The sequence below is a fragment of the Amyelois transitella genome, chromosome 22, assembly GCF_032362555.1.
Source record: "Amyelois transitella isolate CPQ chromosome 22, ilAmyTran1.1, whole genome shotgun sequence".
Classification (NCBI taxonomy): Eukaryota; Metazoa; Arthropoda; class Insecta; order Lepidoptera; family Pyralidae; genus Amyelois; species Amyelois transitella.
This window is the reverse complement of record NC_083525.1, coordinates 568959-588828: the sequence shown is the minus strand read 5'-3', so window position 1 is coordinate 588828 and position 19870 is coordinate 568959. Positions and strand designations below refer to the sequence as shown.

The 19870-nt window shown below is 34.1% G+C and overlaps 1 protein-coding gene across 1 annotated transcript; it reads right to left on the bottom strand.

Moving 5' to 3' along the window:
* Nucleotides 1-13830: 13830 nt before the first annotated feature.
* LOC106140676 (uncharacterized) lies at nucleotides 13831-16726 on the bottom strand. The gene is made up of 2 exons (XM_060950824.1): nucleotides 16658-16726; nucleotides 13831-15623 (listed from the first exon to the last, which is right to left on the bottom strand). Exon 2 carries the CDS (start codon nucleotides 15577-15579, stop codon nucleotides 13831-13833), a length of 1749 nt encoding a protein of 582 aa, XP_060806807.1. The 5' UTR covers nucleotides 15580-15623; nucleotides 16658-16726.
* Between the last annotated feature and the right edge of the window lie 3144 nt (nucleotides 16727-19870).

The following is a 19870-nucleotide window of genomic DNA, read 5'->3' as shown; positions in this document are numbered from 1 at the left end:
TTGTAAAGACTGGGCTGTAGCTAAGGTGTTTAGTGAAAATTGGCATTTCTTTATCGAACTCCTTATAGCACTGATGGCATCTCTCACATGTTGACACGCTTCATACAAGTTATGTGCAGACTTTGTGTCTAGTTTCCTGACTATGATGCCCAATATTTCAGTAGGCATCGCTACTAGAGACATCGTGTTGTATGTATTCAGGCTTTGATTTCAGGCGACGATTTCTGGCATCTCCTGTAACGCAAAATTTACTGACATTATAATTCTTTCTTTAGTTTACTTCACACTTCGCTGGATAGTTATGGTCTATGTCCACATATTAAGGCTGTGCCAGGGAAACGCCCCATATGGTGCCTTAAAAATATTGTTATGTACATAACTTTGTTACGGATTGACACTGAAGCTCTGTTGAGGGCATCGAAACGGACATGTGTGATCGAATCAATGGGTTTTTAATGCAATCTTATTTTTTCTGATTTCGAAGCCACATTCAAGCCATACACGATTGTATAATCTTTTTTGTTGTTGTTATTTTTAATCAAAGATTAATTAAAGAATTAAGAAATCTCTTAACACTAGACTGACTTCTCCCAAACTGAGAATGAACTAAATTATGATCATATATCCCCTTCACCACAGGTGACACATATGGCTCTGTAAATTGTAAAGTGACTTCTGTATTTATAAATTGAAATATTAACCGTCACGCTAAGAATATTGAGCATGCGTGGAATTTTTCAGGCAAAGAAAAAAAACACCACGCTTAGAATTTAATTCGAGATGTATGTGTTATTTTCTCGGGCAAATATAATATAATAACAGCTAACACAGTCAGGATAAATGTATGTTAAGATCTTCGAATCTTTATAAGAATAAACAAGTTCAACATTACTAAAATATTAAATAAAGAAATTCTTACCTTATTTCACTCTTTGAACACGTAGAAGGCGAAGTATTAATATTTCACAAATTGTAACACTGGACGATCAATTATGCGGAGTATTTGAACTGAGACGTATTAACGCGTAATTCTTCTAAATTCGACTGAGCGTGCCGAACGTTGCGCCGAGTCCGACTGACAGCAGAGTGGTACAAATTCAAAAAGAGGCGAACTTCTCGAGCCATAGCTTATCGGCTTTTATTATGGTACACGATAGTGATGCGGCTACTAAGCAATTCGTCAATGATAAATATCGATTATCGATTTTATTCGCGTTGCGTTCGGCCTTTGATGCAGCGTTTTTTTTAATATATTTTAAAATAAAAGATATCCGGGCATATATCTATAGGTAATAACTATCTTCTTTGTTATTAATTCTCAGTAGTAGAGTTAGTTGTAACACAAATAAGTAAGTTTTTTTAAGTGTAAAAGTGAATATTTAAAGAATGAAAATGTGAAAACGATCGTGTGATATGAATTTACAGTGATATGTAAAAATAATAAATTCTATTCTAAGTCTAGATCGTTGTGAAGTTGACTTTGTTGACGAAAATGCTGCAGTGCAGTTTGTTACCGCTTCTTTTGCACTGACGCTTTGGAAGCGGCAGTAAACTTAAGTTATTTATTTGACGTCAACGAATGTTGTGAAAAGACATGAAAATATAAGTGATATAAAGGTTCCCATAAAAATGAATAAAAATTTTGAATTTGAATTTATATACATTTTTACTTTCTGTCTCGACTTTAAATCCGTCTCAATAAGGAATCGTAAATTGAAGACTCGGCACATCACTAGACGTTTTTAAGTTTTTTTAAATATCGCAAAAAAATGTACGAATTTTATTAAACTTACAGCATAAAACCTTTGAGGTTACTCACAAGCTAATGGCGTCTTTTCAGTTAACGTTTATCTCGAAGAATTTATTATAGTAAGTACCTACAGGTACATAAAGGGCCAAATTTTTATTGTTAACGTAAAATACAATTATTTTGCAAAAAAAAAAAAACTCGTAGGTACCTATTTATTTTATCTGAAGCAGATGCATGTAACTATGCAACAGGTATTACTATAAATACCTTTACAGGAAATGTGTTTTGGGAAATTCTATGGGATGGTTTTGTTCTAATAATTGTTATTCGTTATGGATAAGATAAGAAAAGTGCTGCGTGGTTCCCGGCACCAATACAAAAAAGAATAGGACCACTCCATCTCTTTCCCATGGATGTCGTAAAAGGCGATTAAGGGATAGGCGTACAAACTTGGGATTCTTTTTAGGCGATGGGCTAGCAACCTGTCACTATTTGAATCTCAATTCTATCATTAAGCCAAATAGCTGAACGTGGCCATTCAGTCTTTTCAAGACTGTTGGCTCTGTCAACCCCGCAATGGATATAGACGTGACCATATGTATGTACAAGATAGACACGAAGTCACACATTCAGCTTATTATTACGCCATAATGATGGAACTGAGATTTGTACAGTAAAAAAATGCTAGCTCACCGCCTAAAAGAAGTGTATAAGCCTTTCCCTTGATTGAATTTACAACCTGCACGGGAAGCTGCTGAAATGCACTATGACTTCTTTGCTACCAGACCATCATTTGAATTTGCGTTGCCCTACAATGTTCAACTACATTGTTTGTTACCGCTTCTTCTGCACTGACGCCTTGGAAGCGGCAGTAAACATAGTTTTTAAGTAATTTATTTGACGTCAACCAATGTTGTTAAACCATACGTTTTGACAATTATTAAGCGATATATAGTATCCTATAATAATGAATAAAAATTTTTAATTTTAAATTTGAATTGCATACATTAAGTTATTTATGGACATGTCTTTTTTATTAACTAGCTGTTACTAGCGGCTTGGCTCATGGACGTTAACCAGCCTAAAGCAGTATTTTCTTGGCTGGAAAGTGTAAGGTATACTTATGTTCATCTCAGTACTTAATGTAAGTTTTTCTCGCGTTTTTTTCAAAAATAATTTCAATCTCCCGTCAAGCGTAAGAGCACTTGTTAGTCGCCTTTTACGACTTTCATGTGTAAGAGACGGAGTGGTCTATTTTAAAGTGCTGAGATTCTGATTGAAATATTTAGAACTTCTCTCCTGTATCACACATGTTTTTGTGAAGATTCTCTAATTTAGATCGGGGATATATTAGGATATCTATATAAAAAAAGTACTTAAAATAATTTTTTATTTTCATTTATGATTTCGGTAACCGTGTCACGGTAACTAACATATCAAAAATAATAGTCCTAATGTTACAAACTTTGTTTAATGATTAAATGCTTAAAATGTTATTTACAAATTTACATATAATACAGAGACCAATTAATGACTTAGTGAAGATACAGTACAATATAATACTTATCAATAATATTTACAAATACCATAGTAAAAGTATTAAGTACTGACTCAAATAGAAAATTAACTGCAATATAACTACTTAAAATTATTACGCACAACAGAAAATTTAATCATAATCATAATTATTTTTTCATTGAATACGTTTACAATATAGGTCGTAAGTATTTAGGTACAGTTTCTGTGAACACATATTCTACCTCTTAAGGCGTCGGAATTATATACATATCTATATTTAAATAAGCAGCTTATAAAGGCTCTGTCTAATTATGATCATTTTGTCAATATTTCAATTTTAAATAATAATAATAATAAATTTGTCAAATTAGAATATTAATTTAAAAAATTATAAAATTGAGAAAAAAAAATTATAAGTAAATTGATCAAATGTCAAAAAAATATGATACAGTCAATGAAATACTTACTATGTCATAAAAATAAAAAATCATAGCTTCATTTATTACATAATTTTATCAATTAAAAATTCCTCTAATGAATATCTAATACATACATACATACATACATAAAATCACGCCTCTTTCCCGGAGGGGTAGGCAGAGACTACCTCTTTCCACTTGCCACGATCTCTGCATACTTCTTTCGCTTCGTCCACATTCATAACTCTCTTCATACAAGCTCGGCGGTTTCGGGTACTTTTGACCTGACCCTTTACCAGAACGTCCTTAATTTGATCAAGATACGTTCGTCTAGGTCTTCCCACTCCGACCTTTCCCTCCACACTCTCCTTGTATATCTGCTTAGTCAACCTGCTTTCATTCATCCTCTCCACATGACCGAACCATCTTAACATACCCTTTTCTATTCCTGTAACTACATCTTCTTTCACATCACAACATTCCCTTATCACGCTGTTCCTTATCCTGTCACTCAATTTCACACCCATCATACTCCTTAACGCTCTCATTTCCACTGCATTTATTCTGCTTTCATGCTTCTTTTGCCATACCCAACTTTCACTCCCATACATTAATGTCGGGACCAACACGCCCCTGTGCACAGCCAGTCGAGCCTTTTTGGATAGTTTCTGACTGCTCATAAAGGCATGCAAAGCTCCATTCACCATGTTCCCCGCGTTCACTCTCCTTTCAATATCACTATCATACTTGCCATCTGATGTAAACTTTGATCCTAGATATACAAACTCTTTCACTTGCTCCACTTTTTCTCCTCCAATCAAAATATTACATGCTGTCATTTCTTTCTCCATTTCAAAAACCAGTGTTTTAGTTTTACTTACGTTCACTTTCATTCCTTTCTCTTTTAAAGCTTCATGCATACAGTTTACCATCTCCTGTAACTCCTCCGCTGATGACGCCAGTATAACCTGATCGTCGGCATAGAGCAGACATTTGACGAGTAACTCATTCATCCTTAATCCACTTTTAGACTCTTTCAAATCTGTCAAACAGCTATCCATAAATAGGTTGAACAGCCACGGTGACGCAACACATCCTTGCCTAACGCCTTTCTCAATCTTAAACCACTCAGTGTGCGCTCCGTTTATCCTGACACAAGCACTCGAATCTTCATATAAGGATTTCAGTGCTCGTATTAAGAGACTGCTCACCCCATGCATAGAAAGTGCTGACCACAATTCATTCCTCTCAACTCTGTCATAGGCCTTTTCCAGATCTACGAATGTGCAATAGACTTTTTGACTCTTGGCCAAAAACTTTTCGGCTATGCACCGCAAGGAAAAGACCTGATCAGTACATCCCATTCCCTTTCGAAATCCCGCTTGAGCATCCCATATTTTGTCATCAGTTTCATTCCTGACTCTATTAATCAATACCTTAGCATACAATTTGCCGACGACGCTAAGCAGGCTTATACCACGATAATTTTTGCAGTCCAGCTGTGACCCTTTTCCTTTGTAAAGTGGCACGATAACAGCCTTACACCAATCTTTTGGTACTCGGCCGCTTCTCCAACACAAATTGAAAAGGCAGTACAACTGACTAGCTACTACGCCTTTTCCTGCTTTAAGCATCTCGACCGACACTCTATCACACCCAGCAGCCTTTCCCGCTTTCATACTCTTAAGTGCTTCCACGATTTCGAACATTTCAATTTCGCCTTCCATCTCATTCTCTTTTTCTTCGCTATAGCAGAAATCTTTCTTATTTCCTTCCTTTTTTTCAAATAAACTTTCAAAATAGTCCTTCCATATCTTTAGTACACATTCTTCTCCTTTCACAACGCTACCATCCTGGCATCTGATCCTAATAACATTTTTCAATTAAATTTTTTTGCAATCTTGCCTTGAATTGATTTATATTTTGATTTTTAATACTGTCGGGTAGATAATTATATAGTTTTGGCTTTGGCCCCAACACATATATTGTTCGACTGTATGACACAAGGTTTGAATTAATCTGTGGAAGTATTTGTACTTTGTTGCGGGTAGCTCGTGGTCTTGTATCTACAATTTGTCTAAAATTATTGATATTAATTTTTACATATAAAATAACGACGATAGTATCAATATAATTTTTTCAAATAAGGAACACAACTCTCCGTTTGAGATCTACCGAATATGGCACGAATACATTTCTTCTGCGTTCATATGCGTAAATTTGACGCATGATTATCTTTTACGCGCATCAAAATAAGATTATCTTTCTAGGGTTAACTTAAATCTAGTACTCATGTCACTATGTCATGGAAAAATTACTAAACGGAAAAAAGAAACAGTTATTTATTAAATTGGTTTTAATCTGTACTTATTATATACACTTGACACCCGACTGTAGTGATTGTCGCAAAATCTTGTGTACTGCAAAATTCTAATGCTAAGAGCTGGTTTACCGACATCACTTCTCACGCTTTCGTACAACGTTAATGCCTTCTCCCTCTGTCTCTGAGGCATGTCTTTCTGGAAAGTGAAGCTGTACAGATTAACACACTTACTAAACAAATTTTTGGGATTCGGCAAATCTATTTTAGCCCTAGACGGATTTATCAAATATATGTTTTCTAAATTTTCACAATCACTAAGAGTTTCATACAGAGAGCCATATTGTGAAATTTTTGTATTTAAGAAAAAGTTTTTCAGTGATTTACATTTAGGCATGAACTTTAGAAGTGACCAATCCAAAAAGTTCCTGCAGAAATTGGTTATCTCAAATGTTTCCAAAGATGTCGCATTCTCAAACAATACTCTAAAAAACTGTGGAGTGTAGACAACATTTCCAGACAGACTCAAGTTTGTCAATTTTTTCACAAAATCACAATTATTTATAGTTACTTGCACTGGTTTATCAAATGGCAATATAAAGTTTACTTCTAAATTGATGTCTTTCTCTTCATTCTTGAATTCATCGTCGTAATTTAAAACAAAGCACGGCTGTGCTTGGCGATTATATTTTACCCTCTTATTTAATGGCGCTCCAGAAACCTCATTACTTTTAATGTAATTGTGGCAATAGTGATCCACTGAATATGATTTATAGATCGGCGGTACAGGTGGTCGCTCACATTGCACACCAGAATTAAAACGGTAAGGCATGTTATCATTAACTATTGATGTTAGTCTCAAGAAGAATTTGTCATCGAAGCAAGTCCTCTTTTTATTCCAGAACATGAAGGCAACATTTCCAGTACTTATTGATGTAAAATCTGGTAATGGAAAAACATCTGTTTGGAATTTTCCTTGAATAAATGTTTGTAATAACGGTGTACCGAATATATGAATGTGAGGCATTAGACTTTGGAATACTAACACTTCGTTATTAATACTGTTAATATGTTCAAATATAGTGCTTTTATAAATATAGTCTTGTATGAGCGCTGGCATGAAAAACATTTTCAGACAAGATATCCTTTGCAAAACAGAATAATCATGTTTCTTAAATAGTGCCCACGGGAAGAAAGATCTCTTATAAATCATTGTAAATGTTAAACATTCAAGATCAGCCTTGCTCAGCAGCCACAACGGACCATCTAATGCCAATATTTCAAACGCTGTACCAACAAAGTGAATGTTTTTCAGATTCTTGAATGAATCTTGAAAAGCATTAAATAATTCTTCGCTAAAAGTAAATATCTCCCCATAGTCGTAATTGATTGCTAAGCTTTTCAATGCTGGCAACATTCTATAAATATCTATATAATCTGGCAACACTATATTTGTGTAGCTTACATCGAGAGAGGTCAAATTATTGAGCTCTCTCACTGCTTGCTCGAGGGATGTTTTCGTCAGGTCGTGGACACCACTCAGATTCAAGACTTTCAAACTGCTTGCAATGTCCAAGAAGAAGTTGGATCGTAAAGACTGGGCTGTGGCTAAGGTGTTTAGTGAAAATTGGCATTCTTTTATCGTTCCAGGGACACTGATCGCACGTCTCGCATGTTGACACGCTTTATACAAGTTATGTGCAGACTTTGTGTCTAGTTTCCTCGCTATGATGCCCAATATTTCCAGAGGCAACGTTTCTAGAGACATCGTGTTGTATGTATTAAGGATTTGATTGCGGGTGAAGACCTCTGGCAACTCCTGTAACAAAAATTTATTAACTTTATAATTCTTTCTTGAGCTTACTTCGCACTTCGCTAGATAATAATAATAATGATGTATGTCCACATATGTATCAAAGCCGTGCCAGGGAAATGCCACGTATGGAGCTTTAGAAAATATTTTTATGTACATAACTTTGTTACGGTTTGACACTGAAGTTCTATTGAGGGCATCGTAATGGACATGTGTGATCGAATGAATGAGTTTTGTAATCCAATCTTACTGTTTCTGGTTTTGACACCATATTCAAGCCATACACGATTGTGTCATCTTTTTTGTTGTAGTTATTTTTAATCAAAGTAAAAAAAACTCTTATCATCAGGCTGAGACTGATTGACTTTCCTCTTATGGGAACGAAATAAATAACGATCGTATATCACTTACACCACATGAGACTCCCGAGGTACTGTTTAATATAAAGTGACTTCTGTATTTTTAATTTGAAATAGGAACCACCACGCTAAGAATAAAAAACACCGCGCTTAGAATTTATTAGTAGATATGGGTGGTATTTTCTAGGGCAAATATCATATACTAACGGCTAACAGAGTTAAGGAGTAAGGATTAGCCTTATAAACCAAATAATCAAGAATCCCTTGGAATGAAAAGACGGAAAAGTCTTATTTCTAACATATATATATCCAAACTTTTTGTTGTACGGGGTAGACAAAGCCTACAACCTCAAAAACTATCATAAAAGTTGAGTTCAACGCGTTTAAAGCTACGGTTATTTTTACTTAGTTATTAATTAAAAAAAAATACATATATCACGCAGAGATTTGTATTTTTGTTTATAAAATAAGGATTATTTTTTAATAAATACTGGACTCATTTTGATAGAATTTGGCACACAGATAAAATTAACTAGTTGTTTATTGGGATTAAAAAATTTCCATGTTAGGCTTAAATAATTACTGAACAAAATAAACAAAGTGCATGTTTTTTGTAATCAAATAATAAAAGAAGAAATTCTTACCTTATTTCACTCCTTATACACGTTGAAGGAGAAGTGTAAATATTTCACAAATTTTAACACTGGACAAACAATTACACTCAGAGTCAGAACTCGGACGTAGAATTCATCTCGCCTAGACTGAGCGTACCGAGTGTTGCGCTCAGTCCGGCTGATTGCAGAATAACACAAATTCAAGACGAGCCGAACTTGTAGAGCCAGAGCTTATCGGCTTTTATTATTCTACACGGTAGTGATGTGGCTACTATGCGAATAATTGACGATAAATATCGATTATTGATTTTATACAAATGTCTATTTCACGTAGCGTTATTTGTTAATATATTCAATCATTATATTTTTAATTATAATTAAAAGTGATAAACAAATGATTATAAAACTTATTTTGTATTAAAAAATCGGGTTTTTTGATTGATATGTAATTAATATTGCCTTATTAACCCTGAAGTTCCTACGTATATATTCAAAATATATTATTTGATAATTTCTTGTGCGATCTCCAAACTGAATGTGTAAGAAATAATTAAATTAACGTAAGCATTTTATGTGTATAATGAGTATGTAAACCATTAAACAATCGAAACGATAATGTTACATATAAGGTTAAAATAATATAAAAATAAAAACAGCTTCTGACGAATCGATTCTTTAAAGAATCGAAAATTGCAAACTCGCTAAAATGAATATACATCACTAGACGTTAACGACGAAACTTGACTCATGATGCCTATCGAAATTAACATAAGATTAACTAAACTAAAGTGTAATAATAAAATCTTCTTGTCTCGCGTAGGTCATTTGAAATAGACTTATGATGTAAGTTGTTAATATCAGTAGTTAGTTAATCTATACTAATATTATAAATCTGAAGAGTTTGTTTGTTTGAACGCGCTAATCTCAGGAACTACTGGTTCAAATTGAAAAATTCGTTTCGCGTTGTATAGACCATTTATCGAGGAAGGCTTTAGAATATATAACATCACGCTGTAACTTCAAGGTTAAAGTTCCACATTTTAAGCATTTACAGCACTTTTATTTAATTACAAATATTTTGAATTGCTCATAAGTTTAGTAGGTGCCTACCTAATTACAAAATTTCAATTACAAATTTAAATTATTGCGCCAAGCTTTTATTATAATTTCGATTCTATCATAAATGAATGTGGTTAATGTGATTAAAATCTTTATTTTGATCTTTTTAGGGCACTTAAATAAAAGCTTGTTTTAAATCTTTTTTATAATTATTTTTCTAAGCATTAATCCATATAGAAGTTACTTACTCAACTAACTGTCTTCTTGCTCAATTCTCACCAGGCAGGAGAGGAGAACCCCGGGGTGGGCTTTTATTCAGCGCGGAGATCGATTGTTAAGTCAGGATTTTACACGCATAGTTTACAGTTTAGCACATCTGAGTGTTTTGGTGACCTAAGTGCATTTAGAGTAGGTACATACTTAACAAAAACCTTTTCTTAGGTGTATTGTATGAAGCATAAAAGATAATGACATCATTTCATTGAACGTTTATCTTGACGAGTTGTTTTAGTACCAGATATTGAAAGAGAGGGAATATATTTTTTTATTGTTGAAAGATACAACTTATTTTGTCACTGTTATTGATTTTACCTGAAAATGAAGCCTTGAACTTAGATAGTGTAGGTAGTACAATAAAACCTTTAATAAAGCGTTCAAACAAAGAAACTCTTCAGCTTTATAATATAAGTATAGATAATCGCATTTTATTTGTTACGGGAAGACATAGCCAGCAGTCTCGAAAAGACTCGAATTTTGAGATTGAAATAGTGATAGGTTGCTAGTCCATCGTCCTGAATTAAGAAGTAGGTATTCCCGGTTTAGAAGCCTATTGCTTCATTTCATTTTACAATCGTGGGAAGAACAACAGCTGACACATACTATGCTTTCTCTAAGCTACCAGACCAGTGGAATAATACATATTTACATTCTTTTTCTCGGTATGAAAGGGAAAGGTACACTTACAATAAATACCCCTTTAAATTGTTAGGTCTGTGGCGACATCTCTACGCCACTCGTCACAACATCCAATCAAACAACAACTGTCAATCATCGCGAAGAAAGTGACGCGCTCAGCCAATAGCAGCGAAAAATCCAAATCGCGATTTCAAAGATTTCATGGATTGGAGCTATATATATAACCTCCGACACAACATCGTCTGTCGCGCGGTTCCCCAGGCATAACACCTAGCCTTGCGGAAGATCTTCCCTTTGGTGGCGGTCGAGCCGAATCATCGCTCCCGCTACAGGTCTTAAAAATATTTCCTATCAAAAATCGAAAAATCGACGTTTACACCTGTTAGTTGCCTTATAGGACTTCCATGGGAGAGAGATGAAGTTGTCCTAATCTTTTTTTATTTCGTGCCAACCGTTAAGTGTAAACATGGTGTGCTCTATTATAAAGAGCTGAGATTATTACTAACAAGGTTTAGGACTTCTCTCCTGTATAACGGTTGTTGTTTAGTAAAGGTCCTTAATTTTTAGATTCCGTTTGGGATCCAACATAGCGGAATTATGTGTTAGGAAAATAGAAAAGAATTATTATATTTCACATTTTGCACACACACAAATCACGTCTCTTTTCCGGAAGGGTAGGAAGAGACCACATCTTTCCACTTACTACGATCCCTGCACACTTCTTTCGCTTCGTTCACATTCATAACTCTCTTCATGCAAGCTCGTCGGTTTCATTTTTTGCGTAGGTATAAGTAATTATAAGTAAATATCTTATTTATTTAGTTAGACCCCACATAAAGTTGGCAGACCTAATGGTTGACTGCTAGATAATGCTCCTACAATTAAGTCTGTCAAATGTGCTATACATTTGTATTTTGAACAATAAAGTTCAATTAAATAAATACGGAATAAAGAACAATAAATTATGGTCATTAATATTATATATGATTTAATGCATAAATTGTTATATGATCAAATTTTCATATTATATAAAGACTAAACAATGACTATGTGGAGATATAATAGTGTAGAATACTTTTTACTAATACATTCATATGTACTTACAAATACCTTAGAAAAAGTATTAAACAGTGACTCAAATAGAAAATAAACTGCAATATACCTACTTTAAATTATTATATTATATGTTAACAACATGAAACATAATTGCTTAATAGAAAATTTACTAAACATGAAATGTTTATTTACTATAAACAATACAAATATACTTTGACTTAACTTACATTAAAATAACTAAAATAAACTTAAGACAAGAACTAATGTCATGGAAAAACTAAACAGATAGAGAAACAACAGAGAACAGTTATTTATTAGGTTTTAATCTATACATATTGTACACACTAGAAAACAGACTGTATTCAATGTCGCAATAGCTTGTGTACTGCAAAATTCTAATGCGAAGAGCTGGTTTACCGACATCACTTCTCACGCGTTCGTACAACGTTAATGCCTTCGCCCTCTGTCTCTCGGGCATGTACATCTGGAAACGAATGCTGTGCAGATTTACACACTTACTAAACAAATATTTGGGATTCGGCGAATATACTTTAGCCTTAGACGGATTGATCAAATATTATGTTTTCTAAATTTTTAAAAATCACCAAAAGTATCATACAGAGAGACATATTGTGAAATTTTAGTATTCAATTATCAGACGAAACACTTAGAAAAATATTCAAGAAAGAGGGATACCTAACGGTAACTAATATATACATTCTCGAATGATGTGTATTCATAAGATAAATGAAACATTTTATGGAAAAACGTATCTAGGAAGTAAAGAATATCCTTACTTACTTCTGAGTGTGTGTCATTGGAAATATGAAGGTTAAGGTTATTATATTTACTCAAATTTCAGTACATATTACAGAGAAGCTGGTCCCTTTGGCTTCTACATCACATGATCCAGCTCTTTAATTATTTTCGCGCCAAAAGAAAATGCCCATCAAGTTGAACAACTTTTGTCAAGACGTCTTTTCCATAAATCGGATGATATGCTGGTTTATAATGGCTCTGCTTCTATATTGCTTACAAAATTAAATATAAGAAATTATTGGATTTAGAAGAATATGTACAATGGCGGCCTTATCCCAATTGAGATGTATTTCAATCAACCAAAAATAAAGAAAAAGAAAATAAAAATATATTGCATATCTCGAAATATAATGTGGACTACCTATAACAATGGCCTGAGACTTGGCAACGTTAATCAAAAGACCAAACCGGCTTGACCGACCTGCATACAGTTCATAGATCGCGGAAACATACATACTCGTACATATTTTTCCGGGATTTAAGCACAGAATGTCTCTAAATTTGTGGATATAAGATAACTTTACAAAGCGCTTCTCAATTTTTTGTACTCAAAAATGTATCTCCGTTTATCAAACACCGTTAGAGCACCTGTCAGTCGCCTTTTACGACTTCCATGGGAGAGCGATGAAGTTGTCCTATTCTTTTGGTGCCAATCATATGTGGAACCTTGGAGTGCTCTCTTATGAAGTGCTGAGCTTCTTACAAACAAGGTTTAGGACTCGTCTCCTGTCCAACATAAAACTTATTGTTTGTATAAGTCCAAATATTTAGACTGAGTAAATCCAACATACATAAATTATGTATTGGGAAAATAGGAAAGAAAAAACTTCATAAAGAACAATTAATTATATTATTGTCACGATAACGGTGACCGTGTGACGGTAAATTATTTGTCGTAAATACTAATCCTAACATTGCAAATATTATATATGTTTACTTATTACTAATATGTAAAAATACCATAGAAAAGCATTAAATAGTGACTCAGAAGTAAAATTAACTAGAATATAAATTAAAGTGATTATGTAAAACATGAAAGCTAATAATTGCTTAACAGAAACTTAACTGAAAATTAATTGTTAATTAACTATAAATGTACAATACAAATACAATATAAATTCTTTGACTTAAACTAGAGAAAATGACTACTAACATTCAACTAAGACATGTACGAATGTCATGAAAAAACTAAACATTTATTAACTTATTTGGTTTTAATCTGAACTCATTGTACACACAAGAAAACAGACTGTATGTACTCTCGCTATAGTCAGTGTACTGCGAAATTCTAATGTTAAGAGCTGGTTTACCGACTTCACATCTCACGCGTTCGTACAACGTTAATGTCTTCTCCCTCTCTGTCTCAAACATGTCTGTCTGTAAAGTGAAGCTGTACAGATTTACACACTTACTAAACAAATATTTGGGATTCGGAAAATCTACTATAGCCTTAGCCGGATTTACCAAATATATGTTTTCTAAATTTATACAATCACTAAGAATTTTATACAGTGAGCCATATTGTGAAATTTTAGTGTTCAAGAAAAAGTTTTTCAATGATTTACATTTAGGCATGTACTTTAGGAGTGACAAAACCAAAAAGCTCCCGCGCAAATGGGTTATCTCAAATGTTTCCATAGATTTTGCATTCTCAAACAATACTTTAAAAAACTGTGGAGTGTAGAGAACATTGCCGCACAGAGTCAAGTGTGTCAATTTCTTCACAAAGTCACAATTATTAAGAGTTACTGCCACTGGTTGACGATAAGGCAATTTAAAGTGTACTTCTAAATTTATGTCTTTTTCTTCATTCTTGAATTCTTCGTCGTAATTTAAAACAAAACACGGCAGTGCTTGACGATTTGTTTTTCCTCTCTGATTCAATGGCATTTCACAAATCTCATTACTTTTGATGTCTAGAAAATATTGTTCAACCAAATAGGATTTATGGACGGACGGTACTGATGGTCGCTCCCGTTGCACACCAGAATTAAAACGGTAAGGCATGTAATCATTAACCACAGATGTAAGTCTCGAGAAAAACTCATCATCGAAGCGAGTGCTCTTTTTATTCCAGAACATAAAGGCAACATCTCCACAAAAGAATGGTTTCAAATTTTTCAAAGGACACACCATTTTTTGGATTTTTTTTTCAATGCATGTTTGTAATAATGGAGTAGCAAGTAATAAGTCAGGCACTGGCCTTTGTAATACTAACACCTCGTAATTAATAATGTCAAAATGTTTGGATATAGTGCTTGCATTAAAATTGTCGCTAAGGAGTGGCATGAAAAACAATTTCAGACATGATATCCTTTCCAAAACAGATAAATCATGTTTCTTAAATTGTTGATAGGGTATGGAGGCTCCCTCAGGAATCATTGTCAATGTTAGACAGTCAATATCGGCCTTGTCCAGCAGCCACAACGGGAGATCTAATGACAACAAATCAAATGGCGCACCAACAAAATGAATGTTTTTCAGATTCTTGAATGAGTCCTGGTAAACATTAAATAATTCTTCACTAAGATTCCATTCGTCCCCAAAGTCATAATTGATTGCTAAGCTTTTCAATTCCGGCAACATTTTATAAATATCAATATAATCTGGTAACACTATATTTGTGTAGCTTACATCGAGAGAAGTCAAATTATTGAGCTTTCTCACTGCTTGCTTGAGGGATGTTTTTGTCAGGTCGTGGACACCACTCAGATTCAAGACTTTCAAATTGCTTGCAATGTCCAAGAAGAAGTGGGATCGTAAAGACTGGGCTGTAGCCAAAGTGTTTAGTGAAAATTGGCATTCCTTTATCGTTCCAGGGACACTGATCGCATCTCTCGCATGTTGACACGCTTCATACAAGTTATATGCAGACTTTGTGTCTAGTTTCCTGACTATGATGCCCAATATTTCAAGAGGCAACGTTTCTAGAGACATCGTGTTGTATGGCTTTGATTGCGGGTGAAGACCTCTGGCAACTCCTGTAACAAAAATTTAGTACCATTATAATTATTTCTTTAGTATTTTCCGCTAGATAATTATGGTCTATGTCCACATATCAAGACCGTGTCGAGGAAATGCCTCATAGAGAGCCTTAAAAAATATTGTTATGTAGATAACTTTATTGTGGATTGACACTGAAGCTATATTGAGAATGGACATGTGTGACCGAATTAGTGAGTTTTGCCACATTCAAGCCATACACGATTGTATCTTTTTAATTGTAGTTATTTCTAATCAAAGTTAAAAAAACCCTTAACACCGGCTGTGTCAGACTGACTTTCCTCAAACTAAGGATGAAATAAATAACGATCGTGTATCACTTACACCACATGAGACTCCCGAGGCCCTGTTTATTATAAAGTGGCTTCTGTATTTTTAAATTGAAATACAAACCGCTGAGAATATTGAGCTTCCGTTGCAATTATTAGGCAGAGAATGAAAACACAGGGCTAAGAATTTATTAGTACTTAGATCTGTGTGGCATTTTCTGGGGCAAATATCATATACAAACAGCTAACAGAGTAAGGATTGTATGATAAGTCGGAAAAGTCTTATTTCTAACATTTATATATCTAATATTTTTCTTTTACTGGGTAGACAAAGCCGACCCTCTCGAAAACTTAAGTTCAAAGTAAAAGTTAAGTTCAACGCGTTCGAAGCTGCGGTTATTCCTACTTAGTAATAAATTAGTCGAGAAGAATTGTAATTTTGTTAATAAAGTAACGATTAATTCAAAAACTCCTGGACTGATTTTGATGGAATTCGCCACAGTTTCAACTAGTTGTATAAGGAAGTTAAAAAATTCTTTGAAATGCCTAAAATTTTTAACACAAAATGAAGAAAATCCAAATTGAAATTGTAAAGAGAACGGAAATCAAAGTTTGGGAGCACAAGCAAAGACAAGTAACAATTCACAATGAGCTTAATCATTACCAAATTAATATGTGATGTAGGAATAAACAAGTTCAACAAGAGCTTATTTTTACTTAAATAATAAAACAGATTTTCTTACCTTATTTCACTCCTTTAACACGTTGAAGGCGAAGTGTAAATATTTTACAAATTTTAACACGGGGCAAACTTTTACACTCACCGTCAGAACTAGGACGTACTAACACGGAATTCTTCTCGACTAGACTGAGCGTACGGTGTGTTGCGCTGAGTGCGGCTGATTGCAGAATGACGTTTATACGAGACGAGCCGAACTTGTCAGTCAGAGCTTATCGGCTTTTATTATTCGACACGATAGTGATGCGGCTACTAAGCGATTAATCGATGATAAATATCGATTATCAATTTTATACTAATGTCACGTAGCATTATTTGTTAATATATTCAATCATAATTTTTTGTTGTAATTTAAGAGTGATTAACAAATGGTTATTAGATTGATTTTTATATTAAAAAAGTCGGATAATTAGTAGGTAATTAATGCTGCCGTATTAATTCTGTTCTTCCTACGTATATATTCAAATATAATATTTGATAATTTTTTGTGAGATCTCCAAACTGAATGTAAAAGAAATAAATTAAATTAATACATACATAAATACATAAAATCACGCCTCTTTCCCGGAGGGGTAGGCAGAGACTACCTCTTTCCACTTGCCACGATCTCTGCATACTTCCTTCGCTTCATCCACATTCATAACTCTCTTCATGCAAGCTCGGCTTCGGCTCGGTTTAGGGTACTTTTGACCTGACTCTTTACCAGGATGTCCTTAATTTGATCAAGATACGTACGTATATAAATATTATATATACGTATATAAATTAATGTTATTACTTAAAGTATTTAATGAGTATGTAAACCATAAAACATTCGAAATGATAGTGTTACATATAAGGTTAAAGTGATACAAAAATAAAAACATGGTTTCTGACGAATGTTTCTTGCTAATCGATTCTATAAAGAATCGAAAATTGCAAACTCGTTAAAATACATCACTAGACTTTAACGACGAAACTTGACTCATGGTGCCTATCGAAATTAACCTACGATTAACCAAATTGTAGTGTAATAATAAAATCTTCTTGTCTCGCGCACGGTCATTTCTAATAGACTATTAGATGATGTAAGTTGTTAATGTTAGTAGTTAGTTACCACAACAAACTGATGGCCTAAACAGTAATTTCATTGAAATTTTTCGTTATGAATTTTGTTAAAGTGAGTACTTACGGCTTTTAGTTAGTATATTTACAATTATAGTCCTTAGATGAGACTGACTGGATGACACCGAGAGAGTGTGAAAAAAGGTTAATTTTCAATGGGTTGATCCCAGTAACAAACTTGAAAAGGCTTACAAACTTGAGATTATTCTTGTGGGCGATGAGCTCGCAACCTGTCACTATTTGAATTTCAAGTCCAGGTTAGGTACTTTGTTAACAAAGGTTGCAACTGGCCACTTACAGAAAAATAAAAAGATAATTAATGAGTTCACCTGGAATTCAGTATATGTTTGGAATTATGTAGTTATAAAAATAGTACTTATTGATATTTTGTACAAGTATTGTATTAATTAATTAACTCCAAATATAATGCGACATTCTTTTTATTATTGTTATATTTATCATAATAACCGATATAGACCTGCCTGCCGTTCCATTTTATTTTAAAATTGCGATGCTAAACAAGGTTCATATTAAGCAGTTACTGTAATTCAACTGATGTATGAACTTCATTTCAAATAAAAGTGCAGTTTCAATCCAATTAGATTTTATTTGCACAGTATTTATATTTTTCAACGAGTGCTTTAGCACTATGAGACTCATGAAGGCATACTTTAGTCATAGAATAGAATAGAATAGAATAGATTTATTTTCAAAATTGGATACAAGGTATCACTTATTGACGTCACATCACTTAAATCTAATTATAACTACTACCGCTTCCAAAGCGCATGTGTAGAAGAAGCGGCGGAATAAACTACACTGCAGCATTTTCATTGGACGTCAATGTACAAATATAGATCTCTTAAATCTAAATCATGGACGAATACACATTGTCTACATTAAAAAACATGAATGAATGTAGAACTAGTTATTTCAATACGAATTCGATATTTCTATGTACACACTGTACAAATTATGTATATCTTTCCTGACTCTGAGATCAACTCTTTTTCGTACCTTTACCTTACCTTGTTGTACTATACGTAACTTACCCAACTAACTTTTCTTTCTTTTACTTAATTCTCACTAGTCAGGAGAGGAGAACCTTGGGGGTGTGCTTTTAATCAGCGCGGAGATCGATTGCTAAGTACTTTGGTGACCAAAGTAATCAGAAAAAATTGCATTCGCATTCGCACATGGCCGGTGCAGGATTCAAACCTGTGCCTCCTTATGCGTCACGCTCTGTCACTTATCTGTTAGACCACAGACGCTGTTGCCAACCGTCACCTGTTCCCAAGCATTTAACTATTATATTAAGAGAAGGTACATACGAAACAAAAACCTTATCTAAAGTGTAAGGTGTATAAAAGGAAGACCCCGAGTTAGTCAGTGAGCGTTTATCTCGACGAGTTGTTATAGTACCTGATATTGAAAGGGAATATATTTTTTTGTTGTTGGAAGTAACATTTCTTTGTCATTGTTATAGGTCGCGCGGTGGTTAAAGAACGCTCGGAAAAAATAGTGGGGGCAATCGGCGCATGTGTACATTCGCGCTCAAAAATGCTAAGGGAAATGTTTTTTTTATTTATTTAATACTAGCTGTTGTCCCGCAAATTCGCCCGCGTGATTTTCCAAAAAAAAGTAGCCTATGTTTTAACTCGGTTATTTAACTATGTATATCCATATCTTATAATATACTTATAATGTTAGCATGGATTTTGTGCCTTATAAATACTTATAATCCCTACTTATGTATATTATAAATGCGAAAATGTGTATGTGTGTATGCATGTTTAGTTTTCACACTTAACCTGACCTGGCTGAACCAATTTTGATGAAATTTGACATAGTTATATTCAACCGTGGACGGACATAGGGTAGGGGCGACTTGTACTGTTTGAGAATTGATATATTATTTTAAGTTGTCGCGTACAAATACGATAAAACAATTTGTGCGCAACAGTACCCAAGAGACACGGGACGCGCGAACTCAACGCGGGAAGTAAAGAGTGACTAATCCACCAATACGTGTCGCCGCCGGCGCACACCCGCCCCCCCTCTCTCCTCGTCGCACCTAATAGACCTAAAAATTGATCACTGCGCATGCCCCTTC

Excerpts from the sequence above, each read along its gene's own strand:
- LOC106140676 (XM_060950824.1), bottom strand. The coding sequence starts at position 15,579 with ATGTCTCTAGAAACGTTGCCTCTTGAAATATTGGGCATCATAGTCAGG.